Source organism: Drosophila pseudoobscura, chromosome 4 (genome assembly GCF_009870125.1).
Source record: "Drosophila pseudoobscura strain MV-25-SWS-2005 chromosome 4, UCI_Dpse_MV25, whole genome shotgun sequence".
Classification (NCBI taxonomy): Eukaryota; Metazoa; Arthropoda; class Insecta; order Diptera; family Drosophilidae; genus Drosophila; species Drosophila pseudoobscura.
In genome coordinates, this window is record NC_046681.1 from 1,579,603 (window position 1) to 1,604,172 (window position 24,570).

At 41.8% G+C, this 24,570-nt stretch overlaps 1 protein-coding gene across 7 annotated transcripts in view; it reads left to right on the forward strand.

The window, feature by feature from the left end:
• Window positions 1-625: 625 nt before the first annotated feature.
• The window catches only part of Npc1a (Niemann-Pick type C-1a), a 205,208-nt gene continuing 181,263 nt past the window's right edge, over window positions 626-24,570 (forward strand). For 2 of the 7 annotated variants that reach the window (XM_033380367.1, XM_033380370.1), the window contains exons 1-2: window positions 627-1,108; window positions 18,539-18,658. In XM_033380367.1, the coding sequence (XP_033236258.1) occupies window positions 1,055-1,108; window positions 18,539-18,658 (174 nt within the window). In that variant the 5' untranslated portion in view covers window positions 627-1,054. Of the gene's footprint in view, window positions 1,109-13,608; window positions 13,669-18,538; window positions 18,659-24,570 lie in introns of those variants that run through there. The other 5 variants (XM_033380373.1, XM_033380372.1, XM_033380368.1 and 2 more) reach the window with 4 other exon arrangements.

Here is a 24,570-nt window from a genome sequence, read left to right on the forward strand (position 1 = left end):
ATCGTAGAAGATGACTATATCTTCTAGAGTGCAAAATCTGAACCAGATCGTATAATTATTATAGCCAGAATCAAGAAAACAATTTCACTCTTTCTCGCTCTGTCTCACTCTAACACACAGGTTTCGTGGTCGGTTTTGCCAATTGCAAAATATGAGTTCAAGGATCTCAGAACCCATAAGAGCTAGAGCACCCAAATTTGGTATCCATACTCCTGTGATATCGGACCTTGACCGTTTTGTATCCAAATTTCGCCACACCCCCTTCCGCCCCCGCAAAGGACGAAAATCTGAGGCATCCACAAATCTCAGAGAATATTAAGGCTAGAGTAACCAAATTTGGTATCCGCACTTCTGTTAGATCTCACTATAAAACGTATATCTCAGAATTTCGCCCCACCCCCTTCCGACCCCACAAAGGACGAGAATCTGTTGCATCCACAATATTGCAGATTCAGATAGCGAATAGTATTTTGAACGGTTTTTGATATTATGTAAATTGAAAATATATAAAAGATGTATTTCCTGAACCTATATATTAGAGGTTCAGTAGATACATTTTTATTTCATATGAATTCAGCAGCTGGAATCAATTTAAAAACATCTTTCGATGTGCCCATACCGGAATTACAAGTCAAATCGAATTGGTCAATTTCTAATGAACGTCCAAGCAGGAACAGGGCCTATAAAATTAAAAACACTTCTTCATAGATACATATACATATGTACATACATATGTATGTATGAAAATAGTTTAACAAAAATTAGTAATAGAGAATTGTTACATTTTATCGAGTACAGATATTCGATCAGTTTGTCAAGTAAAATACAATGAATAGTGCTTGCTTGTAAATAATACTTTTCACTGTACATCGGTGAATTTCGCTTTAAAAAAAGAGGGGTCAGTGAAAATAGATTCGAATTGTGTTTACAAAAATTAAAACATTTTTCCATATGCACACAGTTACATATGAATGTGCATAGCTGTCTATAAAAAATCTACACTCCTTTGTAGTGCATTGTCTAAATAAACAGCACCCTGTCTTAATTTTTATATATGCATGTTTGTATCAACATAACAAAAGAAATATTCTTCCTATCAGTTATTTTGGTATGTAAACCTTTTATTTACATTAAGCAGTCGTTCAGATTTGTGAGGTTTTCCAAAACAAAAATCCATGATGCATTGACGTACATACATATGTGCATATATGTGTACATACATACATATGTACATATTTAGTAAATTTTACGTCTTATTAAGATTTAAATGGTAAAAATATTGAATCGCTTGTTGAGTGCTCCATTATCCAAGTCACTTTTCCTGGCTTTAGCTGGTGAAACTATCTTAAAGTATTGAATGTTGTCAGAATTAATAGCCATGGCTCATAGCCCAGGCTCCACCCCAGTTACCTGACTTAGGTTCCGCGAAGCATGTTCGGGGAATTTTGTAAAAAAAAAACGGAAGAGCAAAATTATATCGAAAGAATCGTTAAAAATGGCACTGGTTTTTAGTGGGACACAATTAGTGAATGGGACACCTTTGTGAAAAGTATTCACCGAAGGCTTTTAGACATCATCAAGGCCAATGTATTGATGACCAAACTTTAATGATACGGGTGTACGAATCAATATTTTTGTCTTAATGTATACTCACAGCGTCTTTACAGTAATTAAATGCATTGAATGCGCATAGATGTTTAATGTAAGTTTTGAAACCCTTGCTAGTTTGGTTTTATACCCAAATCTTAAAAAGAGTATGTACTACCCCTATAGTATATTAGCTTTGAGGTGAAAGTGGAAGTGTGTAACACACAGAACGTAGCGTTTCCGACCCCATAAAGTACATATATTCTTGATCAACATCAATAGCCAAGTCGATATAGCCATTTCTGTCTGACCGTCCAAGCTTTGTATCCGAGCAAACAAACTTTGTATGCAGACTACTGTGATATCACAATGTTACAAGTGTATATACAAAATTTCGCCCGAAAGCGAAAATCTGGGTCATCCACAGATCTTAGGGCTCGCGCACACTGTAGCTGAAAGCGGAGCTGAAAACGGAGCTGATAGCTTATTTTTCAGCTCTGAAAAAACAAACACACTGCACCGGTGCAAGTGCGGTGCATTGCAGACTGAGCTGAGCTGAATGCTGAAAAAGCTCGCTGAAATCAGCTCAACTTAGTTTGATCGATCAAGCATGTTTGTTTTTTCAGCAAGCTGATTGCTGATTTTGTTCAAGTGTATTGGTTCATTAGTGATCGAAAATGGGCTGCAAAACATTTTTAAGCGAAATTACGGTTAACCCAGCGCTGGGCAATAAGCGGGACTATTAAAAATATTTGAATAATAGTTTTATTTCTATAATTTCTATGAAGGCGATAAATTGGGCAAACAAGTTTTATTATTTACCATTACCAATGTAATGTAAAAATGTAATAATTCGTAAAATAAAAGTAATACGAATACAAACTCAGCGGAAATGTGGTTAAAATACACTAACGAAAAAAACGAAGAAAACTTCCGTCTGGCTACTGTACGTGCTGTGAAGTAATAATTCATTAACAATATAATAATAATAATTATTATGATATCTATTGATGCCACTTAAGGAGATAGACAAAGGGAGGCAGTGGTTTTCAGCTTTCAGCAATCAGATCAGCCGACAGTGTACGCACCTGCAAGCTGATTCTGCCTGAGAAAAGCTCTCAGATCAGCTGAGCTTTCAGCTTTGATTTCAGTTCCGCTTTCAGCTACAGTGTGCGCGCGCCCTTAGAGAGTATTAAATCTTTTGAAGCTCCCACCTCTGTTAGATCTCACTGTTATGTTACAAGTTTACAAACCGCACAATCATAGAAAATTACCATATCGATTAGATAGCCGAATCTGGATCAGATCGGATCATTATTATCTGCAAGTGCCAACCGTCACTCAGCCGTGCGCCGCCGAAGAACTGACTCCGACCACTCCAAGTGTGCAGCAGTTGATCTCGTTTGCCACTCCAAGGGCAACGACAGCTGATGGCGATGCAGATTCGGTAGCCGAATTCATCGCCTCGGAGAATGTGCAGCCAAGTACGTCTGCAGCGTCCGTGTTGTCCGCAAGTTCGCTAGTTGTCCCATCTATCCCGATCCCACCAGTAAATAGACGTTCCGGACCTCCGGATATTGCCACCACAGGTACTAGGCCTGTGGTGACTAAACCACTGGTGGGAGTCCCCCCAAAACGACAAGTTTTTGTTTCACGGCTGGCTCCTGACCTCACATCTAATGATGTAATTGCTTTTATTGAAACCAAATTAAAAGCCGTGGGTTTAAAGGTGGAGAAATTTAACTTCTCTTATGCTAGGGAGATAGCCTCGTTTAAGATAAGCATCTCCCCAATTATATTTTAACACCATTTGCTCCGCCAAATTTTGGCCACCTATTCTGAGGAAAGCTACCCATACGGTTTACTGGGGTCGAACGGCATTTTCAGTCCCTTGTTAAATGAATGTTCTTTACTTCATGATCTTCGACTAGTTAAGCCGGTGTTTTTACCGGGTCCAGACGGGGTTCCAGCTTGTGTACTCAGGTACTGCGCTGAGGCTATGTGCGGATCCTTGCTTAAACTATTCACCCTGCCCATCGATTCTTCTTGCTTCCCCCTGATCTGGAAGGAATCGTTTATTATTCCTCTCCATAAAAAGGTAGCAAGTCAGACGCAAAAATCTATGAAGCTATAGCAAAGTTATCCGCTATTCCTAAAATGTTTGAGAAAGTCTTAACTTCGCACTTGCAACACCTTTGCAAGTCACTTATATCTCCAACTCATCATGGATTTATAAGTCGGCGATCAACCACCACGAATTTGTTAGAGTTTACCTTTTTCATTATTAAAGGCTTTCAAGGTAACTTACAGACGGATGTTATTTACACCGACTTTAGTAAAGCATTCGACTCTGTAAACCATTCGATTTTAGCGCATAAACTTGACCTTTTAGGGTTTCCGCACAACCTCCTGAGATGGATTTCTAGCTATCTTTGTTCCAGGTCTCAAAGAGTCCTCTTCAAAAACTCCCTCTCTTTACCACTAAACGTTTCTTCGGGGGTACCACGGGGCAGCCATCTAGGCCCCTTACTCTGCACACTCCCTATTAATAACCTGCCTTCGGTATTAACATACTCTCACACATACTCTGTGTCCAGTATAAGGACATTTCATTTCATTCTCGCTTGCAATCCGATCTCAATAACTTTCAGTCATGGTGTTGTGCAAACTTGTTACGGTGTTAAGGTGCCTTGAAATGCAAAGTTATGAAATTTCACCGTTCTAGCCCCTTGTTGGCTCCCTTTTCCCCATTTGGTGGTTATCTTGAGAGAATTACCATGGTGGATGATCTTGGTGTTATGTTAGACTCCAAGTTCAAGTTTTCCGAACACATTTCTACCATGGTAAATAAGGCCATGGGCGTGCTTGGGTGTATAAAGAGGTGGTCAAAGGAATTTGACGACCCCTACATAACAAAGACTCTCTACACCTTGCTTGTTCGTCCCATCTTAGAATACGGCTCCTGTGTATGGTGCCGTCAGTACAAAGTACACTAGGACCGTAAAGAATCAGTACAGAAAAACTTTTTACTCTTTGCTCTGTGGGGCCTTAACTGGGATGAAGGTGTGATACTCCCATCTTACTCTAGTAGACTGCTATTAGTAAACCTCCCATCCTTAGTTAACCGTAGAAAAATGCTTGGTGTGATTTTTATGCACAACTTGATCAGGGGTGACATAGACAGCCCTGATCTGTTGAGCCGCATAAACTTCACGATTCCTATTAGACTTACTAGAAATTTGTTACCGTTCTTCCTTCCACTTTGTAGATCGAATTATTCCTTGCATGAACCGTCTAGGGTCTTATGCTCGGATTATAATTCCCTCTACCATATTATATCCACCACTAATTATCTTCCTCTTATTAAATTATTAATCCTTACACACCTTTCTAGTAATTAGTAATTGTAGTGGTATTTTTATGTTTATTTTGAATGCATGACTAGTTCTCATAGAAACTTTAGTGCTAATCTTCCTCGAATATTAGTCTAACAGCCATCTTTCCTGCATGCTCGCGTAACAGCCTTCTGCTGGTGTCACACGGGCCACTTGACGGTGCAGTAATTGCATCGCCTCTTGAAAGATGCAGTCATTGCGTGTCAACGTCCACGAATTATTATAACCAAAAGGAGCAAATCAATATGCAGCGCCCGACACGTGCTGACTGATTTTCTGTGTCTGTCGCACACACTCCTTTAGGAGAGCCATATTGCCTAAGTATCGGGTATAAATGTATTAATTTCGGGCGTAGCAGCAATTCACAACTTTCCCCTTCGTTTTATTCTGCAGTGTCATTTTTAACGAAGGCAACTTAACTCAACATCGTCATTTAGGCTTGAATCCATCGGAGTAGAAATGGATTCCATCTTAAATGTCAACCAAAGTCAAAAAATTAAGTCAATATAAACAAAGTTCCGATGTATCGATATTAATTTTTATTGATTTAAACTCAGCTAATTTAACCATTTGGAATATAATTTCATTAACTGAAAACCTGTTTAAATAAGCAAAAGATCACTTCTTAGGTATTTCGATAGCTATTTTTTCCTTTACTATTTTCTACTACTACCTTTACTATTACTAAGAAATTGGATTATTAATACAAGTTTTTGCTCAAAGTCGCTTAAAAGCCAACTAAGTTGTTTATTAAGAAAATATGAAGTTATTTATGGGAGAATGTGAGGTGATGCAGTAAAACAAACACTTGGAAAGATCATACATTCGCGACCGTTACTTACTTAGAATATTCTGTTCTGCTTCGCAGATTTGACCAGATTAAGCCAAATTCTACGTCTATTTCGCGTACGTTTGCGACATGGTTATTGAAATTTTATAATAGTTTTTCAAAATATGAAATACCGAAAACTTTGGGTGGCTGCAAATTAATGTATTTTATGACGAAAAAATAATGGTGCGTGCGTTCGTTTTCAATAGACTGTGTCGACTCCCTATATTCAAACAATTTCTTTTAAGTCTATCGTACCTACGGTGGCAAAGCGGAGCAAATTCGCCAAGAGCGAGAGAGCGAGCTTTTATTGCGCTCCCGCTTTTCCCTAGCCTAACTTACACTAGACTTCATCAAATTCGATCCTAACCTTATTCTAATACAAATTATAAGCCAAATGGCGCTACACCGCCACCGTTAAAGGCCTGGAAGTCTTCAAGCCAGTGGCAGAAGCACCAACTTGTGGATTGGCCTCCTTACCGTGGCTCCGCTGCTTGTCCTTAGGTCGACCACTCTGACCCTTCCGTCCTGCCCTGCGGTTGTTCCGACCACTCTTCCGAGCAGCCACTGTTGAGGGGGCAGGTTGTCCTCGGCGACGATTACGAGGTCGCCTTTCTTGATGTTGGGTTCCTCCTGGTGCCACTTGCATCTTATTTGCAAGCGCAGCACATACTCCCGGGACCATCGCTGCCAGAACATTTGCCTGGCTGACGAGACAAGCCGCCATCGCTTTAAGCAGCTCAGACCCTCCTGGTCCGGGGTCCTGGGTGCTGGGGGTGCGATGAGCGGCCCGCCTGTCAGCAGGTGCCCGGGAGTCAGCGCGTCTACGTCGCTTGGGTCTGGGCTTAGGGGTCCTAGCGGGCGCGAGTTGAGTACCGCCTCGATCCCGACCAGCACGGTCTCCACGAATTTTCAGAGTCGTATAGACTGGGCCACAAAAATCAACGCCACATACTGAAAATGGGCGGAGAGCACGGAGCCGGTCTGCGGGTAAGTTGCCCATCATTTGGGTCTGGAGTAGAGGCTTGCATTTAAAGCAACGAATACACGACCTAACTGTCGCCCTGCAGACCGCCTGAGCATTCACTATCCAAATGCGCTGTATAAGGATACTCACGAGTGCTGGTGGGCCGGCATGAAAATTCGTTTGATGCAGATAGCGAACGTATGTCTGCACAAACTGCGAGCGTTTTGTCAATAAAAAGGCAAACTTGGCATTATATGACATAGGAGCGTTAACTAGTCGCAACCAACTCGCAACAACGAAAAAGAGCACCAAGTCCCAGCCTCTTCATGGATGAAGGGATTCAAACGCTGAAGACTGGGGCCTAACTTGGTGCCTTTACGAACCCTTTCAATATCTTCTTGAGACTCATTTTTCTGCGTTATTTCGACTAGTTTTAGAAACGCCTCGTCGTATTCTACGGATGACGGAATTTTCTCAATGTTGAGACTTTTGTCTTTGCATTTTCGGATGAAGCGGAACACGAAAACGAACACTCTTAGCAGTTTGAGGTGTGACGAGCATACCTCGATTAAATCCACTAAATAATTTGGCTTGGCCGTGACGGTCAGTCCGACCGATTTCTTCCGACTTTCCATCTGTAGCTCTTCTTCGGAAAGCTCGAAGTGTGGATTTCTGGGCCAGCTTTCTTCTTCAAGTAACTTCTGAATCTGACCAGTATATTATTATTTTTTCAATTGGAACCTTGAGTAGCGATTTGATTCGGTGACAAGAAGGTATGCAAGAAGGTGAGCGGCACATAACTCAAGTCTTGGGAGCGTTTTCGTCTTGAGCGGCGCTACTTTCGACTTTGCAGTCAACAAGGAGACTTCGAAACCTTCTGCAGTCTTTCTACGGATATGGACGCAGGCTCCATAAGCTCTCATGGATGCGTCGGCAAAGGCATGTACTTGAATCGGTGACATGGGATCAGTATGAAAAAATCGAGGTATGGTAATCTTCTCCAACAAACCCAAGGATTCTTTTAATAAGTTCCATGCTGTTTCCAAGTTCATTGGAATTGACTCATCCCAATCTAGCTTGTTAAGCCAAAGCTCCTACAGTAGGATCTTTCCCTTAAGTACTAAACGACTTAACAAGCTAAGGGGGTCAAACAGCTTTGATGTCACCGATAATATGTTCCGTTTTGTCGCTCGGAGACCCATAACTGACGTGTCAATTTGGAACTAAAAGACGTCTTCGTGTGGCAGCCACGATATTTCTAACGCCTTAGTTGATTTTGAGTCCGAGATCGTTATCGGTTTAACTGTGCTCTCGGATGCGGTGACCTCAGGTGAGTTCGAAAACCATTTAGTCAATTCAAACCCAGCGGTTTGAAGAACCTGAGCCACAACAGACTTAATTGTCTTTAACGCCTCTACGCAACCAGCACCAGTCAACATGTCATCGACATAGAAGTCGGAGTCGATAACTTCAGCAGCTTTAGGGAATGAGAGTTTTGCAGACTCACTCAACCTCTTCAAACACCGAATTGCCAAAAATGGGGCTGGTCCAGTCCCATATGTTACGGTGTTGAGCTGGTATATTCTCAAGGACTCAGACGGGTCTCTTCTCCACACTATGAGCTGGAATTGTCTATCCGCATCAGCGACCCAGACTTGGCGATACATCTTCTTAACAACGGCTGTTAAGGCGTACCTGTGTAGTCTGAATCGGAGCAATGTCGAATACAGCTCATCCTGTATCGTAGGACCGACCATCAATATGTCGTTCAAGGCCACCTGAGAGGACGTTTTACAAGACGCATCGAAAACAACGCGGAGCTTGGTCAACGTGCTTTCGGGCCTCAACACACACTAATGTGGAATGAAATAATGTGGAGTTTTGGGGATTGTGTTGTCTGTGGTAGACATGTGACCCAAGGAGAGGTACTCTTCCATGAACTCCAAGTACATTTTCTGTAACTCGGGGTCACGTGAACAATCTTTTTTCAAGCGATAAAAACCGCCGTTTAGCCACTTCAAAGGAGTTGCCTAAGATACTGGGATCTGATTTGAACGGCAGTTTTACTTCAAACCGACCTGAAGGCACGACCTGAGTAGTCCTCACATAACTTGTTTTCAGGAGATAAAGACTTTTGAGATGTGCTGTCGATGTGTATCACTGACTCTTCTCGACAACTCAAACAATTCCTCGCTTCTTGGGTGGCAGTCACCTTTGGAGTGTATCTGCCCGACACAATCCAGCCGAGAAGCGTTTTCTGCAGAGTTGGATAGTCAGGACCTTGTCGAATCTGACCAACAGATAGAAGTTCGAAAAATGTTTCTGCACCTATCAACATATCTATCTTCTGTGGCTTGAAGAAATATGGGTCTGCAAGTGGTAAGTTCTTTGGGATTTTCCAGTCACTCACGTTAAGTGTCTGATCAGGGTGATACCCCGAAATGGACCTTAGAATCCAGAAATCAACCGAAAACTCACTACCAGTAATTCGCGACTTCACCACCGTGTGTATCTTTTTCTTGACTTGTGAATTGGATTCACCAATACCAAGCAAGTTGATACACGACTCCTCCCTACGGATCTGTAAGCGCTGTGCTAAGTCCTCAGTTATAAAATTGGTTTGAGACCCCGAGTCAAGCAGAGCTCGGGCCAAAACATGTTCACCATTATTTGTTCGGACGCTTACGGTCGACGTATGTGGAAGGTTGATTCTGATTGGGAGGAGGAGAAGAATTCTCTGGGGGTGATGGTAACGCTAGACTTTTATTCGCCACTGTGTACCTATGCAATAAGGTATGGTGTGAGCAGCCACACACTCGACACTTCTTAGCTTTGCATCGTACTACAGAGTGGCCTGGCTGCAGACAATTGATGCACAAGGATGCAGTTTTTGCGAATTCGAACCTTTGCATTACTGCTAGCCGACCAAATGGACTGCAATCTGTCAACAAATGGCCTTTCGCATTGCAGTAGCTGCATTGTTGATTTTTAGTATTCGCGGTGGAACACGCGAATGAGCTCCGATTATGCGGCTTGCTTGGCACAGCTTTCTGCTCCTGCTTTGGTTTGTCCGAATTTTCGGTCGAAAGATGCTGATGTCTGCAATTAAGCAACTTTTCACAGCTTCTCATAATCGAGCTGTTCTTCCCATTTCTCTTTGGTCACCGGATCGACTCTGCTCAAGACGAAATGAATAATCATCGCCTATCGACAACAACGAACCATATATGGATGAGGCGGTATCGATAAGGTTCCTTAAGAACGATGCTGATTGCTGGGTCATTTTGGGAAGACTAAATAGGGCATCAATGTGATTTTTAAAGATCAGACAATCATTATCGTACACCCGTTTTAAGCTAGCCATTGCTTTCTCGTAGCTGGTCTCGGTTACTTGGAAAGCCCTAACTATTCCCAACGCTTCACCGGAGAGACACGAAAGCAAATGGTTGAACCTTTCGATAATTGGAATGCTTTCGTCATTGTAAACTAGAGTCTCAAATAAACCTATGAAGTTTTTAAAGTCCGAAAAGTTGCCGCTGAACTGCGGCAGAGCTAACTTCGGCGAGCACGAGTTGCGCCACCATAAGCTGGTACTGCCGGTTTTGTCTCAGCAGCTGTCTTCAATGCGCAAATGAGAGACATTAATTTTGCCTTTGTGACAATTGAGAGTTCTTCCAACTCGACTCCAAATTCATCGTCAATGTCTATATCTTCAATCTTCTCCTGAAGTTCGCGTGCCGTGTCAATGCTACGCATCAGCGTTTCGAGTCTGCACTAGAGCTCCGTCAATACCAGCGGAATATCCCCCGCTTCTAAACGGTCCGCTAATAAACGAATGCCTTTGACACGGCAACTGCGCTTTTTCTGCAGCTCTTCAAGGACGATATTGTTGGCTTTTGAGGTCAAATTGATTCTCAATACAAGCAACTGAAGGTGAAAGGTCGTTTCTAATAATCGTATTCAATGCCGAGTCACTCAATGAAATAGTGGGTAATTGTACCCAAACGAGGTAAAAAACCAATATACTCGAAAAATGTAGGGTATTGCGTCACGTAGCTCAAGTGCTTACGTATCTAGTTTGTGGTTGTACCCAACGAGCTAAAAATCAATATACCCGACCAATTTAGAGTAGAGCGTCGCTTGGCTGGCGCGTAAACGAAAACCTAACAAAAAGAGCAGCGATAAGAAATGGTGAGGAGCGAAAGCGAAACGAAAAATTCACCGCTGTAGTTCTGAAAACTGGATGTTGTTTATACGTATGCACCGACGACGATCGACGCTAAATTGATTTGCGAAGCACGACTTTGTCTTAATTGATAGTTGGATCCTACTGACACCAAACGAATATACCAGACGAAAACAGGGTAGCGCGTCACTTGGTGTTTGGTTTGGATCAAGCTCTCCAAAGAAAAAGAACAACAGCAATAAGCAACAGTGATGAGCGAAACGAAAAATTCACCGCTGCAGCTGCGTAGTGGTATGCTTGCGTGGCCAACGACCCAACTATAAATATGTATATTTGTCACAACGAAAACGAGAAAGGGGGAAGTGGTGACAGCGATTGCAGTTAAATGAGTTACATATATGTGTTGCGTCCAAGATGGTTCGGTGTATGTATATGTATTAATATATGTATGCTCAACTCTAACTACAGCATGCAATCTAGCTCTACTATGTCATACGTATGTGCCAAGAATTGAAAGCGAGGTGCAATTGTTTCAGCACAAGACACTGTTGTGCTGCGAGTTTTTTAATCTTTACATCTTCACTCGAGCTTTCAATTTTTTGCACAGATACCTCTTTATCAGATCGGAAAATCCAGGTGCTGGATACTCCCACTTGGCTCTCCCTTGGTATATGTATGTATGTAGCTGCAGACAGGGTATTGCACGACCGACGCGGTGATTTTCAGTTTATTTTCTGTTCTCTTGCACACACGTCGCGGTCAATTTGGCAATTTAGATTTGGGCATATGTACATACATATGTCCATACATACATATTTAGGTTGATAAATATTATTTATTTTTCACTCGTGCCACTGTCACTTTTGCCTTCCACTTTTAATTAATACTTTTAATATGCGTAGTTTGCATAGTTTTTCTAAATATGAAATACCGAAAACTTTGGGTGGCTGCAAATTAATGTATTTTACGACGAAAAAATTATGATTTTGTCGACTCCCTATATTCAAACAATTTCTTTTAAGCCTATCGTACCTACGGTGGCAAAGCGGGGCGAATTCGCCAAGAGCGAGAGACCGAGCTTTTATTGCGCTCCCGCTTTACCCCAGCCTAACTTATACTAGACTTAATAAAATTCGATCCTAATCTTATTCTAATACAAATTATAAGCCAAATGGCGCTACAGTTATTGTTATCATTATAAAAACTAGGAATTGGATTAACCCCACCTTTTGTAATAAATATAGATCTAACAAAATTCTATTAAATCAACTAAAAACCTGGGGAACATTTGTTTTCGGGTTTGCGACAGCGAAATCTCAGTAAAGTGGCCTATAGGAACGGCTACCCATCCAGCCGCTCCAACTATATATAAATAATTGATACGATATGAAACCATGTGGCTCCATCTAGCTGTCTCAAAAGATGAACCGAGAATTGTCGAGCTTGACCTAAAAGGCAACGAAGCTTGCAATCGACCGGAGGGTAATCGTGTGATGGTGTCAATAAAGAATTTTACACGCATCATTTCTTCGGGGTAAAAATTTCATAAGATGCATTTGGAACATTTTCTAACACCCAGAAAAATTTGAGCAAGCTGTCGAGCCGGCAGGCTTCTTTAACTGTGCTCACCATAGAGCAAGTTAATGTAGCTGGAGGGCCTTTGGACTTGCAACGTCCAGACACCACAGACTTGACCATTACTTTAAATATCGAAAAGGTGTCTCCACCTAATAACAAATTAATTTCTAGTTACTTATTTGGAGAGTTCTCAGTACCAGGTATGTAGGAGGAACAGCCTGTTCTGGTGGCGAGTAAATTGATTTAATGATCACAAAACCACCATTTCAATTGGGTGTATACGAGAGCAGATTCCCAATACCTCACAAGCTAATATCCTTCGAGTTATCTTTAGCTGTAAACTTTCTGGCAATTCATCCTGATAAAGTTTACTTGAGATCCGGAGTCGAGCAATACTATGGCTGGCTGTGGGTAAAATAACTTGAACATTGTCGAGTGCCACTGCATGATTAGAAACTAGTGGAAACTACATTCGAAGTACTTACAGGCTAATTGTTCAACGCAGCTGGGCTTGTGAATGATAACAAAGTAAGATGCGGTTTTGAACAGACTCTGCAATGTGAAGATTTTCAATTTTAAACAATGTGCCCTTTTGCGGCAACTTTCAAACTGAAAGCGGGTTGCGACTGAAAACACTGCGAAAGCCGAGAAAGATATAATGACGTGGTCCTTTGCCTTGCAAAAGGGACATTTATAATCTTGAGGAAGTCAACGAAGATTTTTAAAATTGTTTGCTCTGCAAATCCTGACTTGCCTTTTTACTTTTAGGCTACTTTTTTTAGGTCGCCCTGAACTCTTCTCTTCAGCCGATAAATGTTGGTAGCGTTTGTTGAGCGCCGTTAAACAGTCTGTCCAATATAGAATTGCCTCGTTATCTGAATTCTCTTCCTATCTGGAGCGGGTTTTTGGATCTACCACGATGGATTTAAGTTGATCATTCGAAATTTACTTATCATCGCCCACAGACAACAGCGACCCGTAAATAGCGGAAGTTGTGTCTATAAGCGATTTCAGCGCGGATGCAGACTGAGCTTGCATGTTTTGTAAATATTTATTTTAAAATATTAAGCAATCGTCATCATACACTTCCTTCTTGGCACTAAGGATAATTCTGCTCGTTGACTTGGTAAGCCTACTACTACTCCTGCGCTTCTTTTTCTAAGCAAGTTAATAAGATTAAACTTCTCTACATTGCTTAATGTGGGGTCGCTAATTGTAGGCATCCTTGGTGGGCTCCCCACAAGTGAATAAGAATCCGCTCCAGAAACTCCATAAAATATACGCCACACGTCGTTTTATCGTATTTGTTTTAACTTCGAGTGGTTACAGATAAGTGTCTTTTTCTTCGTTCTCAACGCACGTCTACTTGCTCCAGCAGTCAAACTCTTACTCCTCCTCCTATCGATATACCCTTGACTATCCCTAGCGATAGATCCATACTCATTAAAGATCCACTATGCAAGTAAAGTTAGGTTAAGTAAAGGTGGGATCTGGGGGAGCAATATGGCCATATCGATCTCGAGACTTTACAGGAGATGGTTTGCTGCCATCTCCCGCTGCCATCTACACGTAGCTAAGGGCATCGTTACTTGCTCCCTCTCTAATAGGAGAGGATTTGTAGTGCCTTGCCTGGCTAGCTCGTCGGCGGCATTATTCCCCGCGATGTCCCTATGTCCGGGGACCCATTTAAGAAAGAGATCTAACTTCTCTTCGATCTCGTGTAGAGACCTGCGGCAGTCGTTTACAGTCACTGAGCTCTACTATATTGAGCCTAAAGCTTTAATAGCTGCTTGGCTGTCCGAGAAGACGGACTCTAAGTGCGTGTCTAGAAGTAGTTTGGAGACTATAGGAATGGCCTCCTTGATGGCCACAACCTCCGCTTGGAACACACTACAGACTCCGCCTCCCACGCGGCCGTCTAACTTTGAGCCATCAGTGTAGAAGTGGACATTTGCAGGTCCTGGTTCGCCCATCTCCCAGTCCTCCCTAGGTGGGATTGATACCTAGAAAGGCGTCGAGAGGTGATCACTGGGGATACAATAATCTGTCCTCTCCGATAATTGCGGGAGTCTGGTCAGGATTCCCGAGTGCTCAACCGCGGACGCGGTCCATTTATGCTCTTGCTTCGGCAGAACATATACTAAAATTGGAACGATACAGAGAAGCTCTACATAGCTCTGCCATGCGTTGAACTCTACTGAGTCTGTTCAGACAAGTTCATTAGGGCTGGCCACCAGACTATCACTCCATAGAGCATGATTGTATAGAGGGCCACTGTGGCCTTCTTTACTCTACCCTGTATGCTCAGTATCCAATCGAGCTTTCTGTCGAGGTTTAGGCCAACATACTTGGCATTGTTGCTAAAGGCTAGCGCTTCCCCATAGAGTTTTGGGGGAGTCAGTACCGGCACTTTGTACTTCTTAGTTAAGAGCAGAAGTTCCGTTTTAGACGGGTTGACTCCCAACCCGCATTTGTCTGCCCATCTCGACATCTTCGTGAGAGTACTTGTCATGCACTCACACAACGTCTGCGAAAATTGACCGGAGAATGTTATGGCAACATCGTCCGCATACGCCACAACGCGTCAGCCACCCCCCTCTATCTCTCGCAGCAGTTCGTTGACTGGCGCGTTCCATAGGAGGGCCGAGAGGACTCCGCCCTGCAGTGTGCCTCTGCTGACAAATCTGGTGGACGTTGACGTCCCCAGTGATGCCTCAACCGTCCTGCATTGTAGCATCTGATCGATAAGGCTCACCGTCCGGAAGTCATCCCCTAGGTCCGTCAGTGCGCCAGTGATGGCGGTCGGAAGGATGTTATTAAAGGCGCCTTCTATGTCGAGGAAGGCTACTAAGTTGTACTCCTTAAAGTTAAGGGACGCTTCGATGATCGATGTGATTGATTGTGGGGCCGTTTCGGTAGATCTTCCCTTCCGATAGGCATGCTGGGAGTCTGAGATCAGACTGTGCGGAATACACGCCGTGAAATGCAGCCCCAGGAGCCGTTCCATCGCCTTCAGAAGCAAAGACGATAGACTAATGGGTCTGAAATCTTTTGGGGCAGTGCGGGAGGACTTGCCTGCCTTGGGAATGAAAACGACTTTGTTCTGAAGGAAGGTTTCAGGGATGCACCCGTGGGAGAAGATTCCCTCGTAAATTATTTAGAGCCAATGAATGGCTTTATGTACCGCGTGAATCAGTTGGGCAGGGAAAATGCCGTCTGGCCCCGCGGACTTGTAAGGTTTAAAGCTTCTGATCGCCCAGGAAATGTTCTCCTGGTTTAGCAGGATCAGGATGGCATTTAAGACGACAGACGGAGGCTCGAAGTAGTTGGGTCTGTTTTCATCGCATTTCAGGGAAGTAATACTTAATTAAGGAGAAAATTTGGCGACTCATTGCTGGACGTAGTCCAAGACTGGTTGGCGTTCTTTAAGTAGCACACGGTGGGAGTAGTCTTCAACAGAACTCTGCGCAGGCGCGAAAGCTCTGAGTTGTTCCCGATTTCGCTACAGAACTTATACCAAGACCAGGGCTCCAAGGGTCGTGACCCATGTACGTGGGGCAGATCCTCAGTTGGCGCTCCTGGCCTTCGAAGCTCCCGGCTGTTTGGTCTTCATTGATGAAATTTGGGTGAAAGAATAAGTGCAAATCTCTTCTTGCAAGGATGCTGCTGACTACGACCTTTTTGTAGCCATAGTCAAAAATACCTTCCTTATCGCTGAGAAGCCGCACTGGCTTCGCCGAGACGCATGCTCTGGCCCTCGGTTGGCTGGAGATTTAAGGGCTCCTATTTAAGGGCTTCCAGCTTGTCTCCTGGGTAGACCTCTTTGAGCGACGCGATCGCCTTTATATAGAGGGCCGCCGAGCGAGCATGGCTTTCACTCTGCCACCCGGCGTCCTCACATTTGGGCGGTGGTCCTCCGTTCTCCAACTTCTGAAGGAAGCGGTCATGGAGCTCGTTTTCTACGAGGTGCCATTTGTCCCGAGGAACCTGTCGGCTTTGGAGCAACTGTATAGGACTCCCATGTGGGTTTTTTCTTTCGCAATCTCGGCAATCGAACGATTGCTCTAGGTTTTCGTCCTTTTGGCCTGTTGAACTTGCTGGTGGTGCCTTCCGACGAGCATTGTCGCTTGCTGGCGACTTGGCTGCGCCCTTGGCTGCTTTGGCTGGCTGGTAGTCTGACAGAGCTGTTTTGGCCCATCACCGCGCTTCAGACGGCAGACGTCAGGAACACCGTGTCATCGTTGCCCAAGATGAATGCCGCACGTCTCTTGTCCTGAAACTTGGGCCTGTCTTTCGAGGCAGAAGCGTCACCTACCTGGGTTGTCAAGGGTTTCCCGGTCTCAGGGCGTCTACCAGCCGCCATATTGCTATGCAAGGCAGCCACCACTGGCCACTGGGTCGCCCTTGCGGCCCCCCGACGTGGATTGGCCCGCCTGGCTTTTCGGACCCCTCCTCGCAGCGCTTGATGCCTCGAGACGGTGGACCTAGTCTCCTCCCGTCGCTTTGGGCACTGGTTTGGCATAGCCCGCTTGTCCCGGGAAGCCTTATTTAAAACTGGAGGTCGACAAGTATCCAGAGCCCGGATATTAGCTACCGAGCACCGCCTCGGACATGCATCCTTAGGCATAGTATGACATTTATTAAATATTTTATTCGCAGGCCGTGGGTTTTATGTGTTATTATTTATGTTATATTGGTTCGGGTAGTTAATTGTTGAGTATTTGGGCACTTTACTTTTCCTGTTGCACTTGTTGAGGGTTGTTTGTACAACGATGTTCGTTTATTTGATTCACACGGGGAAAAAAATTTTGTGCAGATTCAACATCAAAATATAAGTGATTTTTTTCTCCAGCGCCGCCCTCTTCTTGTATAAGCTTCGTTCGTTAACAGCGTGTAAGAGATGTGATATGTAAGAGAGTATAATTTTATATAAAATCATTTTATAACGTTTATAATCATTTTTCCTGAACATATATAATATAATATTCAGACGATTGCTATAAAATTGCTGACGATTCCGAAGATTGCTTTAGCAAATCGACTTTGATAATACAATTTGAAATTAGTCTGCTCTTTCTTAGATAGTTGGTTCCCGCGCGCATTTTAAATGAAAACCTTTACAAATTACTGAATGCACTTAACCATTTAATTACTTATTCCACGGGATCTGTTGGAAGCTGTCGAGCTTTTTCGGCAACTCTGACTCCAAAATTTACAAGAAAATAATTGCTCCGTTTTTAAGGTTACAATTCGACGTTTCTTGTTTGGTATTGTTCGTGTGTTTTTTGTTCGAGGCCGTGGCCGTGGTCTTATATTTAGGTATTAGGCGTTTTGGGCGACAAAGACTACTACAGACCGACTGCCTCGAATAGGAACGATCGACTAGCGAGAAGGCAGGGTCGAAGCAGTGGCTTATAATAAGTAATAACTTTAAATATGTATGTGTGTGCGTGTATGCACTGAGAGTTTACATAGGCTGAGCGCGATAACAGAAAACTTTAGAGAGACGTGACTTAAGAGCTATTAACGGCTGCTGCTCCGAACAGGATCATTAGCTTGTAAAAACTTAATAGCATCACAAAGGATAAGAGATAAAAAGTGTATACCTGAAAAGAAAAAACAGCTATTAACATAACGGTAGCATCGAAAACAAATCTGGCCCATTTATTAATTTTACTGAGGTACTGTGAATATGTTTTAACATATGTACTTCTAACTAGACATAACTTCTGTGTAACTTTAATTTTTGTCTGTTTGTCCTTTTTTATAAATGGTTCTCAGAGTACATTCTCAACCAGAGGTATGTAATTGTACAAACAACCTTAAAGCATTTATATTCTTGATCAGTAGTGAAGTCGAGTCGAAATACACATGTCCGTCTGCTCGATAATTTTACGATATTCTGTGATATCGGAGAAAATAAAGTTTGTTAAGTACAGTATAAATATATTATAAATAAATCGTAAAATTGGCTAACATCCCAATTTCATTTACAGATATGCGATTTGAGTTTTATAAAAAGGATGTGTTCATCAATCCCCCGCAGCAGTTGTGCACTTGGAGTCCGGACCCTCTTTATTGCGGCACTCCTTAGTGTTTTCCAATTATCAAAACAGGTACGTAACCAGTTCCTGTTTTAAAATGTAGTCATTGATTGCATAGACAGAAAGCAAAACGGAACATTGTAATGGCACCAAGCACTGTTACACAAGTGTATACAAAAAACGAGGGGGAACGTTGTGAGTTGCTGCGGACACCGCAACTCTACAGTTATACCCGATACTAAGTCAGTATGGCTCTCCTCCGGCAGACGCCGCTAATATTAAACGACACGACAAAGAATGCGTGCGAGAGAGAAAGAAAATCAGTCTGAGCGTGACGTCGGGCGCTGCGTAGCCAATGCAAATTGATTTGTTCCTTTTGGCTACAAAAATTATCTGATCTGATCCAAATTCATCAACCGGATAGATATAGTCATTCTCTTTTAGCTTTTAGTTTTCTCGTATCGTCGAAATTGTGGATGCCACAGATTTTCGCCCTTTGTGGGGGCGGAAGTGGGCGGGGCAAAGTTTTGAAATATTTTTGGAGCAGTGACATATCACAGAAGTCTGGATCCAAAACATCGTTGCTCTAGCTCTTATAGTCTTTGAGCATTAGGCGCTGAAGGGGACGGACAGACGGACAGACGGACGGACGGACGGACAGACAGACATCGCTCAATCGACTCGGCTATTGATGCTGATCAAGAATATATATACTTTATGGGGTCGGAAACGATTCCTTCTGGACGTTACACACATACACTTTTACCACAAGTCTAATATACCCCAATACTCATTTTGAGTATCGGGTATAAAAAAATTTAAGCAAAAAACAGTTTGATTTTCTATATGATTTTTAATATTAATAATAATAATAATTATTAAGCTTAAAAGTCGTCTCTCCAGCTCAATTCGATACTATTTGTTGGCTCAGAGGGCCCCAATAAATCTCCCTAATCAAAATCAGTCAAATGTGACATCCTCATCTTTCCGTGCTCAACCTTCTCTTCCCGGATAGTGTCGCAATTTCATTCCACGTTATTTTGTTTACCTAGACCGAAGCCGGACATCCTTCGTTCCAAAGTTTTTGCAACTTTTATAAATGACCGTTTCTATCGACGTTGTTCCGACTACAGAACTTTACGTCGGGACATTTCACAGTCCATGTTCGACAATAACTGGAATTTCTGTGTAAGACTGATTCTTCGTAGTTTTTCCACCTTCATTATATGCTTGTATATTCCGCTGTTTTAGGAAATCTTATTATACGAGCAGCACCTGTCCGCTATAAAAGCTTTGTTAATTTCGCTATCAGATAAAGATCATATAATAGTTAAGTTAGTTAGTGAGTTAAATTTGCCAGGTACTAGTCAACGGTAAAATAGTCTAGTAACCTAGTGCTCATGTCACGACATGATTTTATTGACGGTTTGCTTGACCTGTCACTGTCTCACGTCAACCCTTTGAAAACCTTGGGTCGATTGCTTGATCTATGCTAACCCGAGCTATTTCGCTCAGTATAACTGATGACGTCTACAATCCTACTTTCGAAGTGAAGCTCGATATAGGACCGACTGAATTGGATCGGTCGGGTAGTCTATCTAAACGTGTTCGCTGCTGTCGTATAGCCGAGTTTGCGAAGGTTCATAACTACATTAGGGATTTTGATTGGTTATAAAAGGCACAAACATTTTTTATAATGCACTTGGCACATTTTTTGAATACTGTGTCCCGCTTTCTTGTTTGATTAGATCTGAAAAACTTTGGTTTACCAAAGAGTTATCTAGGCCAAAAACTACTATATATCGTTGTCCCTTCCGTTTTGTTGATAGAATTATTCCTAGCATAAACCGGGTAGGCTCGGATTAGAATTCTTTTTACCATATTACAATATATATACTACTAATTACCTCGTCCTAAATTACTTATTCTAGCATTGTGGTAATTGGTATAAATATTTGTATTTCGAATGCATGCTTAGCTCTTTTGGAAATTTCGTTATAATTATCGTTGAATATTAGATTAATATCTATCTTTCCTGTAAATAAGAGACCGGTTCCTTTATACGCGTTATGCGACAGCGCCCCTCGGTTGATTAGAAAGGAGGAGGGCTGCGTCTCGTCTGGGATCCGCTCGTAAAAGTCTTCGGTTTAGTGTCGCATGGGCCACTTACACCTAGCGACAAAAAAAAATCACTCTGAAATTTTATATATTTTCGACTTATCTAGCCTGGGGTTTCCCTAAATGTTATTCGATTCGTCTAAATTTTTTTTGTGTCAATAAATCAACTTCTTATATATACTACATTTTTGTATGTCATATTCATATTATTAAAAACAAATAATTTTCCAAATAACACTTTTTTCAACGGTTATTTTATAATTTGACCAAACAAAGGACAAAAAATGCAGTAAAATTATAATAGCTTAGAAACATTAGAAATATTAGAAATTAATTAATATTTTGTGGTACCTCTTGGTTTTTATTACACATTTTAACCTATTGGGCATCGAATCGTAAAAAGCCTTCAGATATACATCAGTTATATCCTCCCACCAAAATTCTTCTATAACTTCCGCTACCTCAATCATTCCGCCTTCAAAAGTTGAATCTGTCGTTGAAAATAGTCCCAACTAGTTGAATACATTTTTAAAAATAACAAAACGTAAAAGAATGACTTATTTATCACTTATCAAGTTTTGGAATAGCTTTCTCCTCTTCTACTGCGAACTTTGCGCGAAGCATAGGGTCTAATGAGATTTAATTTGGACTTGTCCGAGAAAATGATTCGAGACTACTCAGATTCACCCCAATTGGTCTTTACACCAATTCAAGCGAGCTTTCTTCATTCGACTATACAGGGAAGGGAATTCTATTGTGGCTTACAATTTTTATACCCGATACTCAAAATGAGTATTGGGGTATATTAGATTTGTGGTGAAAATGGATGTGTGTAACGTCCAGAAGGAATCGTTTTCCGACCCCATAAAGTATATATATTCTTGATCAGCATCAATAGCCGAGTCGATTGAGCCCTGTCTGTCTTTCTGTCTGTCCGTCCGTCCGTCCCTATCAGAACCATACTGACTAAGTATCGGGTATAAATGTAGATTCGCGGTCTCCGCAGCAACTCACAACGTTGTTGTGTTATATTTAGTATTAAATTTTTTTCTTATATATATATTAGCCTTTTTTCTGTTACCTATCCATTGTTTTATGTTTTTGATACACCAAACATCTTGATACGGGTTACGGTATACTTGAAAACCTTCTACATCTTTTAACAAAAAATCTGTAATTTTTTAAATCTTTTTCGATTACATAGAGGTCTTTGTTTTTTGGGGATTAATTTTTTAGATACTGCCACTGTGCAATCACAATTTTTAGCCATCACATAGTCTCCTTCCTTGTACTCCTTAGGTTTCTTTAAGCCCTTGTCATATTGCTTATTTTGAACTCTTGAGCTATTTTTCGCCGCTTTATCTCTTAATTCTTTTACATCTTTGTTTTCTTGTACTTAATTTAACTCTTCTAGTTTTTCTTTAAATTCGTCTACAACTTTTCCTCTCTGTTCTTTGTCAAGTAAATGTTTACAAGGCACTTGCTTTGTGCTCCTGTGCTGTGTGTTCTTTATAGCATGTTCTACTTTGTCTATCACTGCATCCCAATGTATACCCTTTTCTGGTTCTCCTAATTTCGCTATCATTGACCGAAAGCTTCTATTGACTCTTTCCACCTGACCATTTGCTTGAGGCGATCCTATAGCAATTTTAATGTGTTTGTTAGTCTCTGTCATGAACTCGTCGCATTCGTTTGAAGCAACTCCTCGATCTGAAAATAATGCATTTGGGTTTGCTGTATGACTTTAGAGCAGTCTTTTAACGAAACGTGAACTCTCGTGTAAGCATTGCTCTTATTGTTGAGTCTTGAACCGTTTTCTTTATAAATATATGCGAAACCTGCGTAATGCGTAAATAATGGCCATTGTTTCCAGCTCAAAGCTGTGATATTTTGATTCCGCTTCAGTTGTTCGCTCAGAAAAATAAAAAATTGGATGCAGTTTTCCGTCGTCTTTCTTTTGAAGTAACAGTGCCTCGAAGCCAAAAGCGCTTGCATCACAGTGCATTTCTACATAAATCGTCTACAGTTTGTCGTCGCAACTAGAACTTGAACCAGTTGGAGTGCGGAGTTGGTATCCTACGGTTTCTGATACAGAAGTTTATGAAACAAATGCATATACATATATAGCTAGCAGTGGTACTCTTATTGTATGGGAAGGAACGCAGATGTTTCTTGTGAGTGTTTTTATACCCGATACTCAAAATGAGTATTTGGGTATATTAGATTTCTGGTAAAAGTGTATGTGTGTAACGTCCAGAAGGAATCGTTTCCGACCCCATAAAGTATATATATTCTTGATCAGCATCAATAGCCGAGTCGATTGAGCCATGTCTGTCTGTCCGTCTGTTCGTCTGTCCGTCCGTCCGTCTGTCCGTCCCCTTCAGCGCCTAGTGCTCAAAGACTATAAGAGCTAGAGCAACGATGTTTTGGATTCAGACTTCTGTGATATGTCACTGCTACAAGAATATTTCAACACTTTGCCCCGCCCACTTCCGCCCCCACAAAGGGCGAAAATCTGAGGCATCCACAATTTCTGAAAACTGAAAACATAGAATGGTAGAGGACGACTATATGTTATAGAGTGTAAAATCTGACCCAGATCTTATAATTATTAGAGCCATAATCAAGAAAACAATTTCATTCTTTCTCGCTCTGTCTCTCTCTAACACACAGGTTTCATGGTTTTGCCAATTGCAAAATATGAGTTCAAGGATTTCAGAACCTATAAGAGCCAGAGCAACCAAATTTGGTATCCCAAATTTGACCTTTTGTGTCAAAATTTCGCCACACCCCCTTCCGCCCCCGCAAAGGACGAACATCTGAGGCATCCACAAATCTCAGAGACTATTAAGGCTAGAGTAACCAAATTTGGTATCCACACTCTTGTTTGATCTCACTATAAAACGTATATCTCAAAATTTGGCCCTGCCCCTTTCCGCCCCCTTAAAGGACGAAAATCTGTGGCATACACAATATTGAAGATTCGAGAAAACTAAAAACGCAAGATGATAGAGAATGACCATATTACCAGATTGCCGAATCTGGATCAAATCGGATCATTTATATAGCCAAAAGGAACAAATCAATTTGCACTGGCTACGCAGCGCCCGACGTCACGCTCAGACTGATTTTCTGTCTCTCTCGCACGCAATCTTTGTCGTGTCGTTTAATTTTAGCGGCGTCTGCCGGAGGAGAGCCATACTGACTTAGTATCGGGTATAACTGTAGAGTTGCGGTATCCGCAGCAACTTACAACGTTCCCCCACGTTTTTTAGATAGGGTGCACTTACTCTGTGCGGGTGTTACATTTTAGAGGGGGATAGATGTCCTTAATCAAAGTCTTGTAATGTTGGTATGATCGATTAAATTTTTAGTAGCTGCTTCACTACCTACTTGCTAACAGCTTTATTAATAATTTCACTATCTTCGTTACTAACGGTATAACTAACAATTTCATCAATCTCTTTACTACGGTATCACTAACAATTTCATCAATCTCTTTACTAATTGCGTCACTAACAATTGCATCAATCACTTTACTAACTGTTTCACTAACAATGTCATCAGCTTCTGTTTTTTGGACTATTTTATTGGCGTTTTCACAAAACGTTTCATTTTTTTCTATACTCATACGTTTACCCATTGTTTTAATTTGCATTTTATTACTTACAATCGGTATTGCTGAATAATTACATAATTGATTACTACCTTGCTCAGTTGTAGCGTCTAACGTAACCATTTTCAAAGTGTTTAGGTCCAAATTTAACTCGCATGCATTCATAAAACTACTTCCAACTTCCGTCCCCACAAAGGGCGAAAATCTGTGGCATCCCCAATTTCAAAGATACGCGAAAACAGAAAACGCA